The sequence below is a fragment of the Chiloscyllium plagiosum genome, unplaced genomic scaffold (assembly GCF_037043375.1).
Source record: "Chiloscyllium plagiosum isolate Xiang-an unplaced genomic scaffold, Cpla_swu_hap1 HiC_scaffold_12, whole genome shotgun sequence".
Lineage (NCBI taxonomy): Eukaryota > Metazoa > Chordata > Chondrichthyes > Orectolobiformes > Hemiscylliidae > Chiloscyllium > Chiloscyllium plagiosum.
In genome coordinates this window covers 43449341-43471526 of record NW_028270150.1, presented here as the reverse complement: position 1 = coordinate 43471526, position 22186 = coordinate 43449341, and the positions used below count along the sequence as shown (strand labels likewise).

General features: G+C 40.9%; 1 protein-coding gene across 2 annotated transcripts in view; it reads right to left on the bottom strand.

Moving 5' to 3' along the window:
- The window catches only part of pla1a (phospholipase A1 member A), a 30961-nt gene extending 12076 nt beyond the window's left edge, over window positions 1–18885 (bottom strand). The window contains exons 1-8 of one of the 2 annotated variants that reach the window (XM_043701010.2): window positions 18729–18885; window positions 14830–15034; window positions 12543–12720; window positions 9765–9873; window positions 8104–8205; window positions 7249–7341; window positions 3842–4009; window positions 626–715 (exon numbers count right to left, since the gene is read on the bottom strand). In XM_043701010.2, coding sequence (XP_043556945.1) covers window positions 626–715; window positions 3842–4009; window positions 7249–7341; window positions 8104–8205; window positions 9765–9873; window positions 12543–12720; window positions 14830–15034; window positions 18729–18795 — 1012 coding nt within the window. In that variant the 5' untranslated portion in view covers window positions 18796–18885. The remainder of the gene's footprint in view (window positions 1–625; window positions 716–3841; window positions 4010–7248; window positions 7342–8103; window positions 8206–9764; window positions 9874–12542; window positions 12721–14829; window positions 15035–18728) is intronic. The other variant, XM_043701014.2, reaches the window with a different exon arrangement.
- Window positions 18886–22186: the final 3301 nt, after the last annotated feature.

Below are 22186 nucleotides of genomic sequence, written 5' to 3'. Positions count from 1 at the left end.
AGCCTCTTGTTACACCACTGGGTATGCTATTGTATCATTAGATATGAGGAGGTACAAGCATGCAGTTAAAGCAACTGTTCAGACTGTTTATGCAAGTGACTAGCCCCACTGTGCTCATTAAAATCTGGGCAGTCCCTTAACTTTGTAGCATATATAAATGCACAGCTTATTAAATGATAAATATATGAATAATGCCCTGAGCCTTTAGTGTATCTCATTTTATTGTCAGGAACCACAGTAGCTTTCAAAAAATGATGGAAATTTTGATTTCTTTTGATGTGTCTAAAATTGAGTTGTTTGAAATTCTACTCTGAGGACCTAATAAATATAGGACTACTCACCAGTCATGGTGTATTACAAATCAATAGGTCCCAAAGGTACATCTGAGTTATATATGGATTAATAAATTGTTGGGACTATGTTATAATGTTGTAATATAATCAAGAGTTCAAATGACATAATAAATCATCAGAAGAAAGCTTATTGAGTTCATACTGCCTCCAAGGCAACCCAGCACCATAATGACCTCTGTGATGCACATCATCCATGCATTATTAAAATGGTTTCATGTTTTGAATGACAGAGTGTGCAAGTATCTTTGTGGAGGGATGATATACTCACTTACCACAGAAAGGTGGCTGACTTGATGTCATCAGGTACACTTTAACTTCCTTTGGCTGCACATCTGCACTCAAGCCCCCACGCTCCAAAAGTCCTATAATGTGAAAACATTTTAATATCATATCTTACATAAAGCTCCTATAAGAGTAATGTAAAATACGTAGGTATCAGAAATAAGTCAAAAGTGGGTAGGAAAACTGTGATAGCAAAGTAAGACCATAAGACACAGGAACAGAATTAAGCCATTCAGCCCATCAGGACTGCCCCAGCTTTCAATGAGATCGTGGCTGATACACCACTTTTCTGACTTTTCCCAACAGTCCTAGATTCCCGAACTGATTACAAATCTATCTCAGCCAAGTGTTTGGTCACTTACTTAATCTGTTTATATCCCTTTGCAGACTCTTTGTGTCATCCTCATCACTTGCCTTCTAATTTATGTTTCTGTCAATCACAAACTTGGCAATGGTACATTCACTTGCCTCATTCAAGACATGAATATTTATTGTAATAATTGTGACCCCAGCAATGATCCCTGTGGCACTCCACTAATTTTAGGTTACTATCCACAAAATACCCCCCTTAATCCAACTCTCTGTTTTCTATTAGTTAGCCAATCCGCTATCCATACTGCATCCAGTTCCCTGAGCTCTTATTTTGGTAAGTAGCTGAATACGTGGTATTTTACCAAATTCCTCCTGAATATCCAAATATACTGCACCCATCGCTTCTCCTTTATCTAAACTGTTTGTTACTTCCTCAAAGGATTCTTATTAATTTATCAAGCATGATTTCGCCTTCATGAAGCCACATTCACTCTGCATGGTTATATTATGCATTTCCAAATGCTCTGCTATTAGATCCTTTATATTCGGCTGTAAGATTTTTCCAGTAATAGACCTTAAGCTAACTGGCATTTTTGTCTGCTTTCCTTGTAAAATAAAAGCATTACATTGGCAGTTTTCCAATTCTCTGGGACTTTTCCAAAGAGTAAGCTAGTTAGAACCCAAGTTAGTTTAAAGTGCCTCCAATAGAACCAGAAAAATGTCCTGCAAGGGACTTAACCCCAGTTCTGTTGAGGTGCACTATGTCCTATTTATACAGGCGCCATCTTCTCAAGAGCTAGTCCCAGTATACTGAGAATCTAAAAATGTTCTCCCTCATCATTATTCCTTTTACTTCTGTAATCACTTAAATATCTAGAGATTACTATATTTGAGGTTCTGCTTGCTGCTGTAGTTAACACTATGTGCCAGTGTTGTTATAACTATTCTAGTAATTTTGAGTGTTTGCATAAATTGAAGGAGTGTTAATTCTTCAATAGGTGCCCCAGAATCTTTGTTGTATATTTTCTAACTACTTGCTTCTGTTTAATGTACCATGGGCAGAATGCAATGTCCTATATTTATTGTACACAGTGGATGGAAACCCAAATCTCAGCTTTTTTTGAACTTAGATGTTAATCTGTTTTCCTTGAGTAAATTACATTTTATGTTTGTAAATATTATTGATTCCTCTGAGAATTTCATGTAATCAGAATATTTCAAGCATGTTCTGCAAGGGCCATCCTTAGAAATAGCAGGAGCTGGGCAGTTCAAGAATAAGTAGGTGGATTATCAGTGACATATTGTCAGCCACCTCAACATGGATTCAGTCACAGAGCAGTTGCCCATACAGCAGCATCGTGATGGTACTCAAATGAGGCTAAAGTGACGAAACCATTCAAATGCTAAACCATTCTACATCTGGCCAACAGTGACAGATGTCCCTGAGTTTAATTCGTATGCAGGTCACAGCTGCCCTACTAAAGAAAAAGATGCTTCTACAATTGAGCTGCAAACATCAGGAATGGCTTGAAGCATTGCCTGGAGCACAGAAACTAATTTTACCTGTTGTGTGGTATCCTCAGAGCACAAAGCACCAATGATTTCATTCACATCATTATCTGTGCAGTCTCTTTTTATCCACAGATAAGGTTACTGCCAGGGCCCAGAAGAGAAATCAGGGGCTCTGGTGCTATTCCTGTTTCTGGATCCCTAATTCAGCTCCTTTGAGGTACCGCACATGCCAGTTAATGTGCTGACAATTTGACTTCAGCTTCCAGAAGTCAATGTCGTGCATAGACCTTGGAAATCCACACACTGAAAACATATCAGAGGGGGTATTAGTTTGAAAGGGTTAATGTTGAAGGCTGCATTAGGGCCCCCACAATCTGATGATATTATAAAGATTTGAATGGGGAAAAGATCACCTTGGATCTTCATCCTATAACATCCCATATCCACACGGCTCTCAGTAGTTTAGTCATACTCTTTAACCTTTTACTTGATTGTTATCATGTAATAAACAATATTTTGTTGCAGACAAGAGTAACCAGCTTTTCTTTATTACTGTAAAGTACGGCCTTTAGACCCAGTGAAGGAAAGAGAATGGTGGCAGCAAATTATCTTAACCTCAAGCTGGTGGTGGTTGACATCACTGTGCATGCAACAATACAAACAGAACAGGCCTGGTGCTGCCTAGCGCCTCTTACTGTCTGCTCTCTTTCTCCAGCCGAACTCATTGTCTTGCCCAGTCCATTGCCCTTCGTGAAACTGGTATGCATTCCCTTGCACTAACTGGCATAGAGTCACATGAAAGCATGTAGCCTGCAGCTTTCTTACTGTCACTGGTGGTGGTCTGCTCATGCTTGTCCAAACTGCTCTCCTGGGGGCAAGGCTTGGTTGGGCATGACTGACATCATTACAGAAGTGTACCAAGCGCAGATCCACTCCTCCTCCCAGAGAGAATCCAGTAGGCAGTGCTCAGAGTTTGTTGAGCAACATGCACATGACATTTGACAACACCCATCAATCAACCTCCACAAAACACAGGATTAATGCATTCAAAACATCTTTGGGATTCATTTCACAGTGTTTTCAAAGTGGCATAAACCACACATACACCATCCATGGTACATGGATAGAACAGACTAACCAGTGAATCTACAATGGATTCCTTAAAAGCTGCTCAGAATGAGATCAGTTAAATATTTTAAATAATTTTTGTCAGTTAGATTGAACATTACTGAGTAAATATACTAACCAAACAGCTTTAATGAAAGATTAATAAACTGAACAATGTTGACTCGCTGCACATATTCTACCTGACCTGCTGATATTTGTAGTATTTTCTATTTTTGCTTATTATGCTAATAAAAATGCCAGTGCATCGTCAGTACCTATGCGTGGACAGCGCTGTAGTGGGTGGATATTGCAATTGGTGCATTGTCCATTCGCGAAGAGTTCATAGGTCTGACAAGGGAAAGCGACCAAAGGACATTGATTCTTGATGGAGCTGATATACACAAAAATTGCTCTGGTGTGGTCACAAACTAAGTATTTGTATACTGAAAAACAAAGAGCCATCTGTAAACAGTGACAGTAATCTATTGAATCAACATTGTTTTGAAGCTTAAGCAACTTGATAAATTCATAATACCTTTTGCTCACAATTACTGTACATTGTAAATTTCTTTTAGAAAATACTTTAATTTGACAAAGAATACATGAAAGAATAATGTAATCTGGAAAAATTTTGTTGAAACAATAAAGCTGAATAAAATGTGACTTTTTTTTAGTATTATTTGTTCTACTCAGTATGTTGCTTAAGATATTGAGGTTTGTAAAACTTGAAGACAGCATTCAAGACAGAACAGTAATAAAAATACTTTAATTGGTGTTGCCACCCCTGGGCTTTTAGGGGATGATAGTCCTTATCACCATTTGGCTTGAAAGTATCTGTTTGTGAACACTTGAGAAGGCATTGGTGAGACAAAAATCAAGCACAACTATATTGCTCTCCACAAATCAAATAGTGTGCCTACACTCTGTCCAGGTTCACAAGCAAAGAACAAGTGCTTGGGTGAATTACGGGCTACTGCTAATGGCACCATGGGAACAATACCCAAACAGGGGAGGAGATGGATAGTGAAAAGCATTCTAATGACATGTTTTTAAAAATTCTATAATGACTTATTATTGTGAAGGTATCAAAATATTATTAAACCACCACCTTCTTGAGTGCAATTAGAGGGGGGCAATAAATGTTGGTGTTGCCACAGATACCCACATTCCCACAAAAGAATAAGTTTAAATAAGATACTGTAATAGCTCCTCTCAGTCAATCCACAAGATCTCCATTTACTCAGTGATTTGAGAAAATATTGATATTGTATCATTCCAGTATTAGGAATTGTTTATATATCCCACAATCCTGCAAAGAGTACAAACCTGTTCAGATCAATCCATGAATATGGTTGATTCTGCTAATAAAAAATAAAATGAACAAGAAAGACAACATAAAATAATGAAAGATGAAAAACAAAAATAAATCAGAAATAGAAAATAATGCAATGAAAATACAAGTATAGACAAGAAAAACAAATACATATTAGATTAATAAAACTAAAACATGTTTGTAATTATACATAAATTAAAATGAAATAATTTTAGATTGTATAGCATAGAATCCCTTTGGTGTGGAAGCAGGCCATTCAGCCCATCAAGTTCACACCAAATCCTCCAAAGAGCATCCCACCCAGACCCACTCCCCTACCCCTGTAACCATGCATTTTCCATGGCTAATTCACTTAGTGTGCACATCCCTGGACACTATAGGCAATTTAGTATGGCCAATCCACCTAACCTACATATCTTTAGGCTGTGGGAGGAAACCAGAGTACCTGAAGGAAACCCACACGGACAAAGGGAGAACATGCAAACTCCATACAGTCACCCAAGGGTGGACTCAAGCCTAGGTCCCTGGTGCTGTGAGATAGCATGCTAACCACTGAGCCACCATGCCATCCATTTAAATGAAATGGAATTCTTTAACTTATCCATGTAAAATGACAGGTACATTTTAGCCCTTGAGTTCCAAATTGTGAATATTGGTCTGTAGTAATTAGTAACAAGATCTAGTGGTCAAAACCAGCACCGCAAAAATGTTGCAGGAGAAAAGGCCAATTGGTTACCCTAATCAAATTAAAGCTTGTCTGGCTTTCTTGATGTAAACTTGGCTTCTTTTAACTAAACTGAAGCAAAATTTATCAAAACCAATTAGTTATATAACAACAATGGAAAAGTATTCACCTAAGGTTTAATATGAATGAATATATGCTTACCACATTGATAGGGTATTGTGTTTTTCACAATAATGGAGGATAAAGGATTTGTTAATATTGTTAAGGTCTGTTAATATTGTTAACATATAGAAACCCCTTTGTTGCATTATTTGTCTCTCTTAAACATCTAAGCTATTAATGATAATAAGTTAAGTTTTCAGGCATCATTTATTTTTCAAACAGCATAGGCAGATGTTTGCCCCATTTTAAAACATTCACCATACATTTCATATCATTTTGTTAAATGCAGGGACAGTGGAATTCTATGTCAAACATCAGTTTAGGACGTATAATGCAGATTGTTCTTTCAGATTAAGATACTGGAGTTATGCTATTTTTTTCTGGGTAGGAGCAGAAAGGAACAGTGGAGAATCTTTCCTTCATAAATAACTTTATGAGGTAATTATTTTTTCCTGTGCTTTTGTTATGTTCTGGCTAAAATGATGTAAAAGAAGGCTCTTCACCAGGACCTAAGTGAAGCCTTACATAATTTCATAATATAGTTAATTTAAAATTGCAGAAATCAGTAAAATGCAAAATAATCAAATGCTTTGAATCTATAACATCCTTCGGGAGCAACTCTTCTCAAGCTTGTCATGATCCCAGTTTATAGTAATATTGAACAAGTCAGTTATCAGAGTAAAACACAGCATGACAGATCATTTTAACAGTTTCAATTTTGCAGTTTGTTTACTGTGGTAGTCGCTGAATCTTTTCACCTGAGGCTTCCAATATCTTTTAGTAAAAGAACATAAATTAATTACATAAAGGAAGAAAAAGACCTATAATAGAGTGACATACATAAAACAGTTTAGAAAGATCTTAATATAATCAACAAAAAGAACGTTCAGCCTTTTTCTCAGCAGTATCCTTTACAAATACTCAATGCCAGTGAAAGATCATTTCCATTTAACTTAAGATGTCTTACTCAACTGACACTTTCCACTTTTTATGGCCTCAAGGCATCTTTCCAATTATGAGGTGCTGGATTCTTTTCCATTTCTGATATCCACCTGACTTTTATAAACTCTCACAACCTGAAAATTCTTAAAACAAAATAAAATCTGCTCTTCTTCTGATATGAAGTGTTTCTTCTAAACTGAAACCTAAATGTTCTTAAACGGCCCCGGTGTTTTTTCATATGTCATTAAAGTTCAACTTAGTAAACACTTTATTAATTAACTACACAGATACATATCAAGGCATTTAACTGAAATCACATGCTTTCTTGGAAATGATGTATTTTGTTCACTGTTCCAAATGACTTTCTGATCTCCTAACAAAAATATATTCAGATACTGAAGCGAAATATCTATTTTGCCTCAACTTTAAAATTCAAATTCACAAATTATAATAAGATGTTATCCGTCTCTAGCATAGCCTCAAGTAACTGAATCAATCATATCTGTGAGATTAAACCAGCCATGTTTTGGAATGCAAGTTTAATGATTCTAAAGCATTACCTGAGGTTAAAAAGGGTCTTGTACAACCAGGTTGGTCTTTTCCATCATTCAGGTAAAAATCAATATGCCCAACTGGTCGAGAAATTCCAAAGTCTGCAAATTACCAAAATCATACCGAATATTGGATTAATTTTGAACTTTTTAGCTAGCTAAAAAAAAAGAAAGGCAACAGACAGGCACACTAATATCAGGTATTTGTTAAAATAAATTGCATCAAAGATTGACAACTGAAAATTTGCAATTATCTAGCTATTACACACTGTTGGTTTTCCATGTTGCTTTCCATAATCAGAATTTATTTCAAGATGTAGAGTTAAGGCTGTTGTTTAGTAGCCTTTTTAAACATGAACTGGCATTGTTATGGAAGTATAGATCTACAAATGCAAAGTTGCAGATTTTCATAATCTTACAACCCGCAGAACATTGTTTATCAGGAATCAATGGTCCCCATTTCTCTCTAGACTACTCTTGTTACCATTATCCCTGGGATTTTCTGGCAAAAGGTGTTGACAGGCCCAGGATAGCGATAGTAATGGTCCTGGATGCACAGAAAGGAAATAACAGGAAAAGACAAGTACATGTAGAAACCTCTTCACCATTCAGTCTTGCCAATTATTCACTTACCTGAATGGAATGATTTTTGAAAGGGTTCTATAATAGATAAGTAAACCATTCCATCAGGTTATCACGTAGGGTGCAGACAAATGTGTACCTCAATTTTCTTCCTTTACCAAAGCTGCAGCAGTTTTTGCTGTTACTTGTTCTGTCACCCAGACTCTCTCCTAACATGAAGAATGCTGAACATTATCTCCGACAGTGTACTGTGGAGAGGAGAGCAATCCTTCTCACACTTACAATCTGAGTCACTGTGAATGGCTTCAACAAAGACCGCATCCCCAGGATCAAGACGCTCATCAACACCTGCTTTTGAAAACTTGGGCCCTGCAGGATCTAAACCTGAAAGATAGAGAAAATAGGATGGTAATGAGATACTTTTTAAAATATGTCACTATTATTACGTTTTCAGATCTACATGCAAAAGACATATATATTAATTATATTTAATTATATTGGAAGTACACAGAAATGGACTGTTGGGCCAACCTTTGTTTAGAATGTTTGTATTTTTGCTCCATTCTCGCCTACTGTCACCCGTCTACATGTCAAATTATTCTTCTGTTCCTTCCTCATATCTATCTGGTGTTCCCTTCAATATATTAAAGGTAGTTGCCTTAACACATTGTAACTATTCTCGAACTTCTACTGAATTCCCTGTTGCATCTACTAGTGACTATTTTATATTTATGATCCCCGGTTTTGCTTTCTCCCCGCAAGCTGAAACATTTTGCTCTGCCTATTTGATCAGGTTACCAATCTGCATTATCTCTTCTAAAGAAAAGAGCCTTGGCCTGTTCAATATTTCCAGTATGACATAGCCTCTCAGTTCTGGTATCATCCTTGTAAATACTTTATTGCACCACCTCCAAATAGATCAGGCCTTATTTTTGACCAAATAATATTGTTCCTGCTGAAGCATAAACTAGACACCAGAAATTAGAGTTAAAATTCACTTTACCCACTTAAACTCTGTTTATGACGCTGAGCCATTGCCTATTACAATAATTATTGTTTCTAAAAATGTTTTTTAAGTCATAAAATATTTGTTACTTTCTATCACTTAGATCAAAACTCTGAATGCTTCAAGACAAGTTATAGTTCCATATAAGTCTAGCTTTATTTACCCTAAAATAGTACAGTGTAGCTGTATTCAGTGACTCAGAAAGTGAACTGTACAGCAACTATTCTAAGGCCATTTGGGTCCAACATGAAAGCTAGAATTATACCACCCACACCATTGGGCAAGGATAGCTGAAAGGTAATCTTTAAGTTCCTGGTTCTAACTCCTATGATTCTCAACATCTATACATGTGAAATCCAATCCCCAGCTACGTGTTATGTCAGCCCTTAATTCTTAGGAAATCCCTGGATTTATATTCTCTTAGGTCCCTCCCATCCTTTCCGCATTCCAAGTGATGGACCTACATACTCTAACCTCAGAATGCCTGATCTTTGCCATCGGATTGGCACGTTCTACTGGCCCCTGTACAATGGAGTCTGAGCATCAATCTCTGGCTGCCTCAGACCTTACCATTCCAACTGGGGAAAGGATCCTGCAAATCAGTGTTCTCAAAATATATCCACCTGAATTCCTCAACTTGTATCTGGTAATTGATCTCATTGCAATTTATAGTAGCTAACATTGTGCAATCTTTCACAACAGCCTACATTAAAACAGCAACTACTGTTCAAAACTGATTAATTGGACATCAAACACATCAGTACCTTCTGGAAAAGCCCAAACACCATACTTTCCATGTCCTTTTGTTTGGAAGTATGTATGTGTATTCTAAACAAAGAAGAAAGTGAGGGAAACAAATGGAATTTGAGGCATATTTATTCATGAGTAAAACCTTTCTCAGTAAAAGAGGTTTAAACAGTTCTTTGTATAAAGTTACCTGTGATCTGTCCCAGTTTTCCCTTGAACATGCGACCCACAAATCCGGCTACATGTGCCCCTAAACTGATTCCAATCAAATGGAAAGAGTCTTCTGTGCTTCCATGTGACTGAAAATATGGATATGGTTAATTTATATTTCATCGTTTTATTGGGGATACAGAAAACAAATACAACTTATTTATGAAGAACTTTATAAGTTTGCAGCAATTGGACAATACTTTATATATATATTGTAAAAAATGTTAGGGGCAGTTCAAATAGGTGAAAATAACATGAAAGAGTAGTTGTCTAGTTAGTAGAGATGACAAGACATTGGTTAACTAGATAGATTTAAGGTAAGGACATTTAAGGACCCTAGGACTGAATTTTACCAAAACCGGCTGAGTATCATTTTGGACAGTTTCACAGAAGGCTTCTCTCCATGAAAATCCTCTTGCATTTTCTCAGGCAATCCTCCACTGCTCATCTCGTTGTCCATGCACACATCTCTGTGGTGACTCCTCATGCTATTGTGTGCTCAGAAATAGCAGAAATGCTTGCCATTGCCAGGACCACCCAGGATTCCCAGCACTGGCATCATATTTGACGGCTATAGTGCACCATCAAGCACTGCCAGCCAAGAGCTATCCTTCACAAAGCAAGTGGAATGAGGAAAAGAGCTTCTGAAAGCACATTGGTTGCCCAGATAACACTGCATTGCACATATAAGTTCATGTTCATAATTACATTGAGAAAAAAGGAGGTAACATAAGAGGCAGCCAGTTAGACAGTCCCATCATCAAAACAGACACAATGGAGATGAGGATTCCTTGCAGGAAGCAGACTGTGTGGAGTATAGTCAAGGTAACTGTGTCAGTTGGGTTTGTAGTTGATATTGGTGTAAGCCTAACCCCAGAAGTAGGAGCGGTCAAGACAAGGAAGGAAAATGAAAAGTCAAAGATGGATTGGTGAATGTGAGAGAAGTGTAAACATTGGAAGCAAAACTTATTTTTCTTTCAACTGATTATTTACAACTTATATAGATGATTTGGAGTTGGGTGGAGTAAGGTGACAAAGTTTGCAGATGACACTAAGGTAAGTGGCAGAGCAAAGTGTGCAGAGGACTATGAAACTTTGCAGAGGAACATAGATACATTGAGTGAGTGGGCAAAGGTCTGGCAGGTAGACTACAATGTTAATAAATGTGAAGTCATACATTTTGGTCAGAGTAACAGTAAAAAAGGTTTAGGGTATAGGTTTGCTCGCTGAGCTGTAGGTTTGATATCCAGACGTTTCATTACCTGGCTAGGTAACATCATCAGTGGCGAATTGGCAGTTTGTATTGGAGACATTTTGGCAGTACCTGTTTTCTCAAACATTCATGCAGGAAGTACAGTTGTTCGCGGGTGGAACTCTCTCGGATGGCATTCCTTTCCCATCTTTGGGCAAGTTGTAGCATGTTGCGCCCATAGGTTTTTGCAAGGTTTGTGAAGGTTTGTAGCTCAGGTTGAGGTTTAGGGTGTAGGTTTGCTCGCTGAGCTGTAGAATTGATATCCAGACGTTTCATTACCTGGCTAGGTAACATCGCCACTGATGATGTTACCTAGCCAGGTAATGAAACGTCTGGATATCAAACCTACAGCTCAGCGAGCAAACCTACACCCTAGACCTCAAGCTGAGCTACAAACCTTCACAAATCTTGCAGTAAAAAAGGTATTACTTGAATGGTAAAAAGTTGCAACATGCTGCTATGCAGAGGGATCTGGATGTCCTTATGCATGAATCACAGAAGATTGGTCTGCAGGTACAACGAGTGATTAGGAAGACAAATGGAATTTTGTTCTTTATTATTAAAGGGATTGAGTTTAAAACCAAGGAGGTTATGTTGCAGTCGTACAGGATGCTGGTGAGGCCATACCTGGAGTACTGCGTGCAGTTTTGGTTTCCTTACTTGAGAAAGGATGTACTGGCACTGGAGGGGGTGTAGAGGCACTAGGTTGCTTCCATGGTTGAGAGGGTTGGCTTATGAGGAGAGGCTGAGTAGATTGGGATTATATTCATTGGAATTCAGAACAATGAGGGGGCATCTGATAGAAACAAATACAATTATGAAGGGAATGGATAAGATAGAAATAGAGAGGATGTTTCCACTGGCAGGTGAAACTAGGACAAGAGGACTCAAGATTAGATGGAGCAGATTTAGGACTGAACTGAGAAGGAACTTCTTCACCCAGAGGGTTGTTAATCTGTGGACGTTCTTGCCCAGAGAAGTAGTTGATCCTACTTCAGTAAATGTTTGTAAAGTTAAGGTAGATTTTTTTTGAAAAATAAAGCAATTAAGTGATATGGTGAGAGCATGGGTAGGTGGATCTGAGTTCATAAAAAGATCAGCTATGATCGTATTGAATGGTGTAGCAGGCTCGTCAGGCTGGATGGCCTACTCTTGCTCCTAGTTGTTACGTTCTTATGTATAAAACAGGATTTAACATTGGAGGCACCTACAGAGCTAAGGCAGACCTGGGCCAAGGCAGGGGTAGGAATTTCAACTGATATCCTTAGGGAACTGATATCCATGGAAATGAAAAGCAATCACCGAGAATGAAGGTAGGTTAAGGATGGAGATTTGCTTAGGATTTGATATGTGACATCATGCCTCCAAATCTACACTTTACCAATTTGTTATACATTACTTTGGTTTTAGTAAGGGATTGAATGGTTGATTTTTTAAAATGGTGTTGATACAGCTGCTTAGCTTAGAGGGTATACTTTCAGTTAACATATCTATTCAGGTATTTACCATTAAGTCTCTTATAAGAATAGAAACTTTCAAACCCAATTCAGCAGAATTCTGCACTACATTATGATATAAAGCTGTTGAACCAATAATCCAATCAACAATGACAACGTTCACATCCATTGCATCAAGCAATTCTTTTGCCAAGGTGTCAACCCAAGATGGTTTACTGCCGGTGATCCTAGACAGAAACAGCAAAATGAACAAACAATGAAATATCAACATAAAAATGTTCAAGCTCTTCACAACATTTTCTGTGAAGTGGAATGTTAATGAGTAAAGATCGAATAAGTTCACTTTATGACTTTCTCTGCTATTTTAACAAATGCATAACATTTCAGTGAAGAGAGACATTCCAGACAAGTGTATTTTAGTGCCTCACCATTTGTTTCTGCAACCTGCTTCACTAGTGTCCTTCGGGAAATCTGCCATCCTTACACAGTCTGGCCAACATGTGACTCCAGACCTATATCAATGTGGTTGACTCATAACTGCCCTCTGGGCAATTAGGCATGGGCAATAAATGTGGGCCTAGCTAGTGACACCCACAATACATGAATGAGCAATACAAAAAAAATTGGCATAAAAGTAATGATAATGGCTTCAGCCTTATTGACAGCAAATTATGGCCCATTGTTAGACACAAAAACAAGGAGTGGAATCATGCTGAGCTATAGGAAGTATTGACTGCTGCCTGGAGAACTGGTAGGTGACCTACTCTTCTTATCAGGAATGCACATCGAAACACAAACCTTTTAGGCAGCGGTGGGGCCACCAGTGGGCCTTCCCATGAAATTGCAACAGTGGAGGCAGAGATCTCACTGACTGACAGCTGGCAGGAATCAGGAGCCTGTTTGGATATGGCCAGTTGGATGTACATGCACAGGATTGTCAAAATGCCTGAGCTGTCAGAGCATTCATGTGTGTTTGCAAATGAATCTGAATTCAACTGAGCATTTGTATCTCCAGTAATTAATTTTGAAAGTCAGCATGTGCAGGCCTTTCCTTTCTATCGACATTTCTTTGGTTAATTAAGAAACAGAGTCATTCAGTGGGTGATATTAGGATTATGCCTAATTGAGCTGAACATGTAATTTCTATGGCATCAACATATCTAACAGAGTTCAAAAAAGTACAAACTTTGAAATCCAAAGTTCTGATTTGAAAATAGCTAACCATTTTCAAGTAACTGTACAAACAGAACACAACAACTTTCATCATGATCTTTTACATCCACTTCAGAATGGATGAGACCCCAGTTTAAAGACTTATCTAAAAGACAGTGTCTCTATCAAACAGCACTCCCTCATTATTGAGATCTCTGGTGTGAGGCTAGATTCCTGTTGCAGACTGATAACTCTTAAAAAGGTATTCAAACTTGTGGCTACTGACTGAAAGGATCACTCAGCAAGATTTCAAATTTTAAGACTGTTAATACTGCCTGAATGTTTCTATCATGGAATTAAACAGACAGATTAAAGTGTAACCATTCACAACTTGGTACTTTTAATAGTTCCCTGGGGTTTGGCGAATAGCAATTCACTGTCGTTCTATATGTGTCATTGTTTACAGCTGTTAGTATCGCACACTGTGCTTCACTTTTAACTTTTAGAACCAGGCCATCTCTGCTCACTGCCCTAACTTAAAGACACAGTCCCAAAATGTAGCAATTTTAGAAAACCTCGCATTCCTTACAGACCACAACATCCTGACAGAAGTGAAGACATTACCACTGAACCAAGGCTGGCTGATATTAACTGAGCAGACAGCAAGGACGCCCACCAAGACCTTGCCTGACTAGCCATCTCAGGTATTGTTAACATCACTGGGATTCCACAGCAAATTTCATTGGTAGCTCGGGTGGAAAGGTCCTGACAGCATTTTGCTCAGGGCAACCAACAATAATAGCCAGTGCTTAAGAGGGCTCTGCTGTTCTCCCCCGATAAACCTTACACCTTGCCTGCCAGGAGCTCCCTTTTTCCTTAATGAGAGTGTCCCTCGAGGTAATTCCTGTAAAAGCCTCCCACGTGATGTTATTGGGCACTCTCTGAACTACAGGATTTTCTACTTCTTCCTATTGTTTAATCTCCTAAAACATGATTTGTAAAAAGCACAGGACGTTACAATTGGCTGGACACCATTTCCAGAGTAACAGATGGATTCCAATTTCATTACCCACCTACCTACAGTTAAAATTATTTATTATGATGCACAACTAATGACTTTTCCCTTGCGTTTGTGAGTATATTTTACAAGGCTTCTCCAAAACTATAAAATAGTCTCTGATTACCTGTATCCATGCATTATTAGCTTTGTGGGCAGACTTCCATTAAAGTTTGAATTCCGAATATCATTACTGTCATTGATAGGTTGGGCACAATCTGGGTTCTGACGGGTGTGCAGCATGAATTGGACACTGAGGTCCAACATTTGCAAAATATTCCTCCAAGAAGAAGTTTGAAAATCTGTACAATTCTGTGGAATGTTCCCTTTAACTGTAATGTAAACAGATTTTTTCCTCGTTAATTTTTGTACATTTTTTGCAGTCTGTTTTGTAGATGTCTAGTCTGGGTACGTGTGTAGGTGCTTACATAAAATGCACTTTGGCCTTTAAAATTGAAATGATAAATACATTCTTTTCCAAGTTAAGGCCGTTCTGATTTCAAGGTTTGTAAACACATAGGCCGAGACTTTCTACTGGCTGGTCCGTCATTATTTCAGCAAAGATGGAAACCCTGTGGAATCATAGCAGATACTAAAAGAATTGCCGGAGTGATTGAATAATCTGGTGGCGAATAGCAAATATCCCTACACCTAGAACCACCTGACATTCTCCATTTAAGTTGGAGACTTTTGGAGCATTCTGATGACTTATGGGAAAAATTACAGTTGCTCAGAATAAGTTAATAACCATTCAGTTAACCTAATACTTATGTCACTACCACATCCTCCACATCCTCTCCCCCTGCCATTACTCTCCACCCCCCATTACTGGACTCTACTAACCTGCAGTCTACCTCCTACTCATCTTCTTTCCTGCCTCAGTACTGTACCCCTCCCCAGTTGGGATCATGCTTGCCTAACACCTTGATACTCTATCCACTGAAGCCCTACATACCTAGCACTCTAGCATGCCGCCATCAGGAACTCTACTTACCCAGCAATCTATCGACTCACCCACCTGGCACTCTACTTACATAACATTCTATTCTCCCACCACCCAGTACTCTACATACCGACCACTCCATCACACCAGCACCTGGCACTCTACATACCTAGCACTCTATCACACCACCACCTGGCACTCTATATATCCAGCACTCCATCACACCACCACCTGGCACTCTACTTACCTAGCACTCCATCACACCACCACCTGGCACTCTACATACCTAGCACTCCAGCGCACCACCACCTGGCAGTCTACATACCTAGCACTCTATCACACCACCACCTGGCACTCTACTTACCTAGCACTCCATCACACCACCACCTGGCAGTCTACATACCTAGCACTCTATCACACCACCACCTGGCACTCTACTTACCTAGCACTCCATCACACCACCACCTGGCACTCTACTTACCTAGCACTCCATCACACCACCACCTGGCACTCTACATACCTATCACTCCATCACACCACCACCTGGCACTCTACATACCGAGCACTCCATCACACCACCACCTGGCACTCTACATACCGAGCACTCCATCACACCACCACCTGGCACTCTACATACGTAGCACTCTATCACACCACCACCTGGCACTCTACTTACCTAGCACTCCATCACACCACCACCTGGCACTCTACATACCTAGCACTCCATCACACCACCACCTGGCACTCTACTTACCTAGCACTCCAGCACACCACCACCTGGAACTCTACATACCTAGCACTGTATCAAACCACCATCTGGCACTCTACATACCTAGCACTCCATCACACCACCACCAGGCACTCTACATACGTAGCACTCCATCACATCACCACCTGGCACTCTACATACCTAGCACTCCATCACACCACCACCTGGCACTCTACATACCTAGCACTCCAGCGCACCACCACCTGGAACTCTACATACCTAGCACTGTATCAAACCACCACCTGGCACTCTACATACCTAGCACTCCATCACACCACCACCTGGCACTCTACATACCTAACATTCTATTCCCCTCCAACTGGCACTCCATCACTTCACCCACTGTGAGTCCTATTTACCTAGTACTCTATTCCCCCTCACCCCACCCCACCCCACCCCACCTGGTGCCCTCCCATCTCCCTCCAATGGAATCCTAACCTCACTCACGTTATGTACATGCAGTTTGACAGTAACTGTCAAAGTGGCTGTCAGGGCCTTTCAGTGTCAGAATCCAGCAGCTGACTGTTATGAATAGGGAGCCTGGTTTGTCTTCCTCTGATGGTTCCATGTTACAGGGGGACAGTCATAATAGATTTACACCCCATCATTTCAGAGGAAGTCCTGAGGGGAATCTCCCTGCAGAAATGCTGAAATTCCTTCTCTCATCAAAAAGAATGGACAGAGTGGCAATTTGTATGAGATTCACACCCTTTGGGAAATCTGACCATTAAATTGCTTTGTCATAGAATCCTATTAGTGTGGAAACAGGCCCTTCAACCCAACAAGTCCACACCAAACCTCCAAAGAGTAACCCATCCAGACCCATTCCCCTACATTTAACCCCCGACTATGGTACCGAACCTACATATCCCTGAACACTGTGGACAATTGTGCATGGCCAATTCACCTAACCTGCTAGGGGAGGATTGTGGGAGGAAACCAGAACACCCAGAGGAAACCCACGCAGACACAGGGACAATATGCAAACTCCACACAGACTGTCACCCGAGGCTGGAATTGAACCCAGTCCCTGGTGCTGTGAGGCAGCAGTGCTAACCACTGAGGCACCGTGCAACCCTTTTCTTTAGTGCAACGGTAGAAACAAAGTTGAAAAATTGACTACAAAAACATAGTGACCAATTGCCCACTGTCAAGTTAACTCAACAATTGCTGCTGAAATTTGCCATGAACTCAGTTTATTTTTCCAGGTTTCTTTGTATTGAGATATCCTCTTTCAGATAGGAAAATGATGAAGGCACACTTTGAATGTGAATAGACTTCATCTTGATAGCTCTGCTATACGTATCTCAAACTACCTCTTGGACTTTAGTGATTTTTAAAAACATGCTCAGTATGTGAGTGGCAAAATATTTATTGTCTGTACCAAATAGTTGTAAAATAATGCTGAGGCCACTTCAGAGATCATTTGAGAGTCAGACACTTTGGCATGGCTCTGGAGATGTTCATAGAGCAGACTGAGGAATGCCAATCTTGTTGCTTGGAGGATATTAGTAAAGGAGTTGAATATTTAATACAAAAGTTGATTATTCCCTGAAATAATATGTTATTTGAGTGCAGGGCTACTAGAATCTGGGACCTACACTGCAGTGCATGGTTGATGGCAGAGATTATAGAGTCAGACAGTCATACAGCATAGAAACAGCCCTTTGGTCCAACTTGTCCATGTTGGATTTCAGAAACGGAACTAGTCCCATTTGCTTTTGTTTGGCCCACATCCCTCTAAACCCCTCCTATTCATGCACCTGTCCAAACGTCTTTTAAAATTTGCAATCGTACCTGCCTCTGCCACTTCCTCTTGTAGATTATTCCACATATAAACTACACTTAGTGTGAAAAAATTGTTCCTCGGGTCCCTTTCAAATATTTCTCCTCTCACCTTAAAATTATGCCTTCTAGTTTTGAACTCCCCCATGTGGAGAAAAGACCTTTACTGTTCACCTTATCTATGCCTCTCAGGATTTTATAAATCTCTATAAAGTCATCCCTGAACCTCCTATGCTCCAGGCTGGGGCAGGGTCTCCATTTTTGTCTTTGTACACTTACTGTTCCAGTTTAGCAGTGAATCTACTGCAATGTGGCCTTCATACTCCCTGTCTTTGTTCCTCAAGTGAATATACCTGTAATTGGGCTGATGAGTTTTCTTGGCTTCAATGAAGTGGGCCTCTTTCCCATGTTAACTTGACAAACTTGCAGATAAACATTAACCACTTGAGATCAGAGCTCTGTTGCTGTACATGAACTGAGCTAACATGTCAATAACCAAGTTAACTAACAAAGCAATATATTCTATTACCTGCTGTGTAGCATAATGGAAAGATCAGTGATCCCAGGAGTAAAATTCTGTTCCAGTGGTGAGCCATTTTCTAAATAGGAGCTGTTCCTTTCATCTTCCACATCAGTGTGTTCACATCTCCACCAGCAGGCACACATTTCAACACAAAGACTTGTTTAGCAATCTATACTCTGGTTAATAATTCATAACCTTATCATTATGTTCAATAACAGTACAAGACAGTAATGTTATTCTTAGCATAATAGTTTAGCTTTCAATGTGTTTCTCCAAGAATATTTTACTGTGAATCCGAACTTTTGAAATCATTATAATGCTTATTAGTCTTTATATGCGATCAAAAAAATGAGTCATCCTTGCAAATCCAAACCATATGGCCACTGGGTAACAGCCACAATGTAACATTTTCCCCGAAGGTTATCACTATTGCACAAAGTTTACAACTATTTATCAGGAATGTTAAATGTCACATTTCCATTTTGTCCTGAACTTACTTGGAGATTATTTATATCAGCCGCAATTCCATTGCAAATAGGCTCAAATGTTTTCCCCACCAAATAAATTTTTGACAAAGGAACATCTCACTGAAGCGGCCATTGCTCTAAGATTATGAAGCTAATGAGGTTTATTTTTAGCAAACAGGAGTCATTTACCCATGTAGGAAATCTGTTATAGCAGTGATGAGAAGGCCATCATTGTCACCTTGATTTACTGACAGCTTATTGGTGGAGTTGAGTGCTGCCACCATTTCCCGTGTCTATGCCCATATAGGGATTGTTTTGTGTCTGTGATGAAGTCTCAAGCAGAAGAGGCTTTTACCTTAGATAACAGAGGTAGTTTATTACACTTCAGTAACTATATACAGATTATATTAACTTTGAAACATTAACTATTACCAACAAGAGTTAGTTAAGACATGTAAGCCTGAAACAGTAAACTGGAGGAGAAAGTGAGGTCTGCAGATGCTGGAGATCAAAGTTGAAACTTTATTGCTGGAACAGCACAGCAGGTCAGGCAGCATCCAGGGAACAGGAGATTCGACGTTTCGGGCACAGGCCCTTCTTCAGGAATGAGCAGAGAGTGTTCAGCAGGAGAAGATAAAAGGTAGGGAGGAGGGACTTGGAGGAGGGGCGTTGGAAATGTGATAGGTGGAAAGAGGTCAAGGTGAGGGTGATAGGTCGGAGTAGGATGGAGGCGGAGAGGTCAAGAAGAAGACTGCAGGTCAGGAAGGCGGTGCCGGGCTGGAGGGATTCGGCTGAGACAAGGTGGGGGGAGGGGGGATGAAGAAACTGGTGAAGTCCAAGTTCATCCCCTGTGGTTGGAGGGTTCCCAGTCGGAAGATAAGACGCTCCTCCTCCGACCGTCGCGTTGTTGTGGTTTGGCGGTGGATGAGTCCAATGACCTGCATATCCTCGGTGGAGTGGGAGGGGGAGTTGAAATGCTGTGCTACAGGGTGGTTGGGTTGGTTCGTCGGGTGGCCCAGAGGTGCTCTCTGAATCGCTCCGCAAGTAGGCGGCCTGTCTCCCCAATATAGAGGAGGCCACACCGGCTGCAGCGGATGCAGTAGATGATGTGGGTGGAGGTGCAGGTGAATCTGTGGCGGATATGGAAGTTTCCTTTGGGGCCTTGGAGAGAAGTGAGGGGGAAGGTGTGGACGCAAGTGTTGCACCTCCTGCGGTTGCAAGGGAAGGTGCCGGGAGTGGAGGTTGGGTCGGTGGGGGGTGTGGATCTGACAAGGGAGTCGCGGAGGGAGTGGTCTCTACGGAAAGCTGATAGGGGAGGGGAGGGAAATATATCCTTGGTGCTGGGGTCTGTTTGGAGGTGGCGGAATTGACGGCGGATGATGCGCTGTACATGGAGATTGGTGGGGTGGTAGGTGAGGACCTCGTGCTCCCACGAGGAGGTTGAACAGTTCATCCACTACACTAACACCTTCCACCCCGACCTCAAATTCACCTGGACAGTCTCGGACTCCTCCCTCCCCTTCCTAGACCTTTCTGTTTCTATCTCAGGCGACCGAATCAACACGGACATCTACTACAAACCAACCGACTCCCACAGCTACCTGGACTACACCTCCTCCCATCCTGCCCCCTGTAAAAACGCCATCCCATTCTCCCAATTCCTTCGTCTCCGCCGCATCTGCTCCCAGGAGGACCAGTTCAAAATACGTACAACACAGATGGCCTCCTTCTTCAAGGACCGCAATTTCCCCCCCGACGTGGTCGACGGTGCCCTCCACCGCATCTCCTCCACTTCCCGCTCCTCCGCCCTTGAGCCCCGCCCCTCCAACCGCCACCAGGACAGAACCCCACTGGTCCTCACCTACCACCCCACTCCCGGCACCTTCCCTTGCAACCGCAGGAGGTGCAACACTTGCGCCCACACCTCCCCTGGTGTGGCCTCCTCTATAATGGGGAGACAGGCCGCCTACTTGCGGAGCGATTCAGAGAGCACCTCTGGGCCACCCGGACGAACCAACCCAACCGTCCTGTAGCACAGCATTTCAACTCCCCCTCCCACTCCACCGAGGATATGCAGGTCATTGGACTCATCCACCGCCAAACCACAACAACGCGACGGTCGGAGGAGGAGCGTCTTATCTTCCGACTGGGAACCCTCCAACCACAGGGGATGAACTTGGACTTCACCAGTTTCTTCATCCCCCCTCCCCCCACCTTGTCTCAGCCGAATCCCTCCAGCCCGGCACCGCCTTCCTGACCTGCAGTCTTCTTCTTGACCTCTCCGCCTCCATCCTACTCCGACCTATCACCCTCACCTTGACCTCTTTCCACCTATCACATTTCCAACGCCCCTCCTCCAAGTCCCTCCTCCCTACCTTTTATCTTCTCCTGCTGAACACTCTCTGCTCATTCCTGAAGAAGGGCCTGTGCCCGAAACGTCGAATCTCCTGTTCCCTGGATGCTGCCTGACCTGCTGTGCTGTTCCAGCAATAAAGTTTCAACTAAAACAGTAAACTGTGCAAGTCCACAACTCAGTGAAACTGCTTCCACCTGTCCAATGCTCCCTCCAGTGACTGTTCATTCATCAGGGTGGGCAGAGCTTTAGCTTAGTTCATATGATTTCATATCCATTATCTTATTCAATGTTTCTTCTGAGCATTTTCCCTTTAGTTAACTGATTATACAATGGTATAGCCAACGATATTTCATTTGCCCTCCCTCACATCTCTGACTTCAAAAATTCAAGCTGTCTGCATGATTAACAATTATTCCAGAATACATTTGTTCCAAACATATAAGATTGGTAAGTCTTTGACTTGAGAAATGCTGCATTTAATGTTGGTCTTTCAATTATTTCTCTTCTGGAGAACCCTTTATCTCATTATTTTTTGTTGAGGACTTGATAGCCTGTTGACAGTGTTGTTGGTGGCTGGCTCAATACCTGATCTGGAGAACCTTTGTTTTCATGGATGTTCTTCATAGAAGACAACCTCGCTG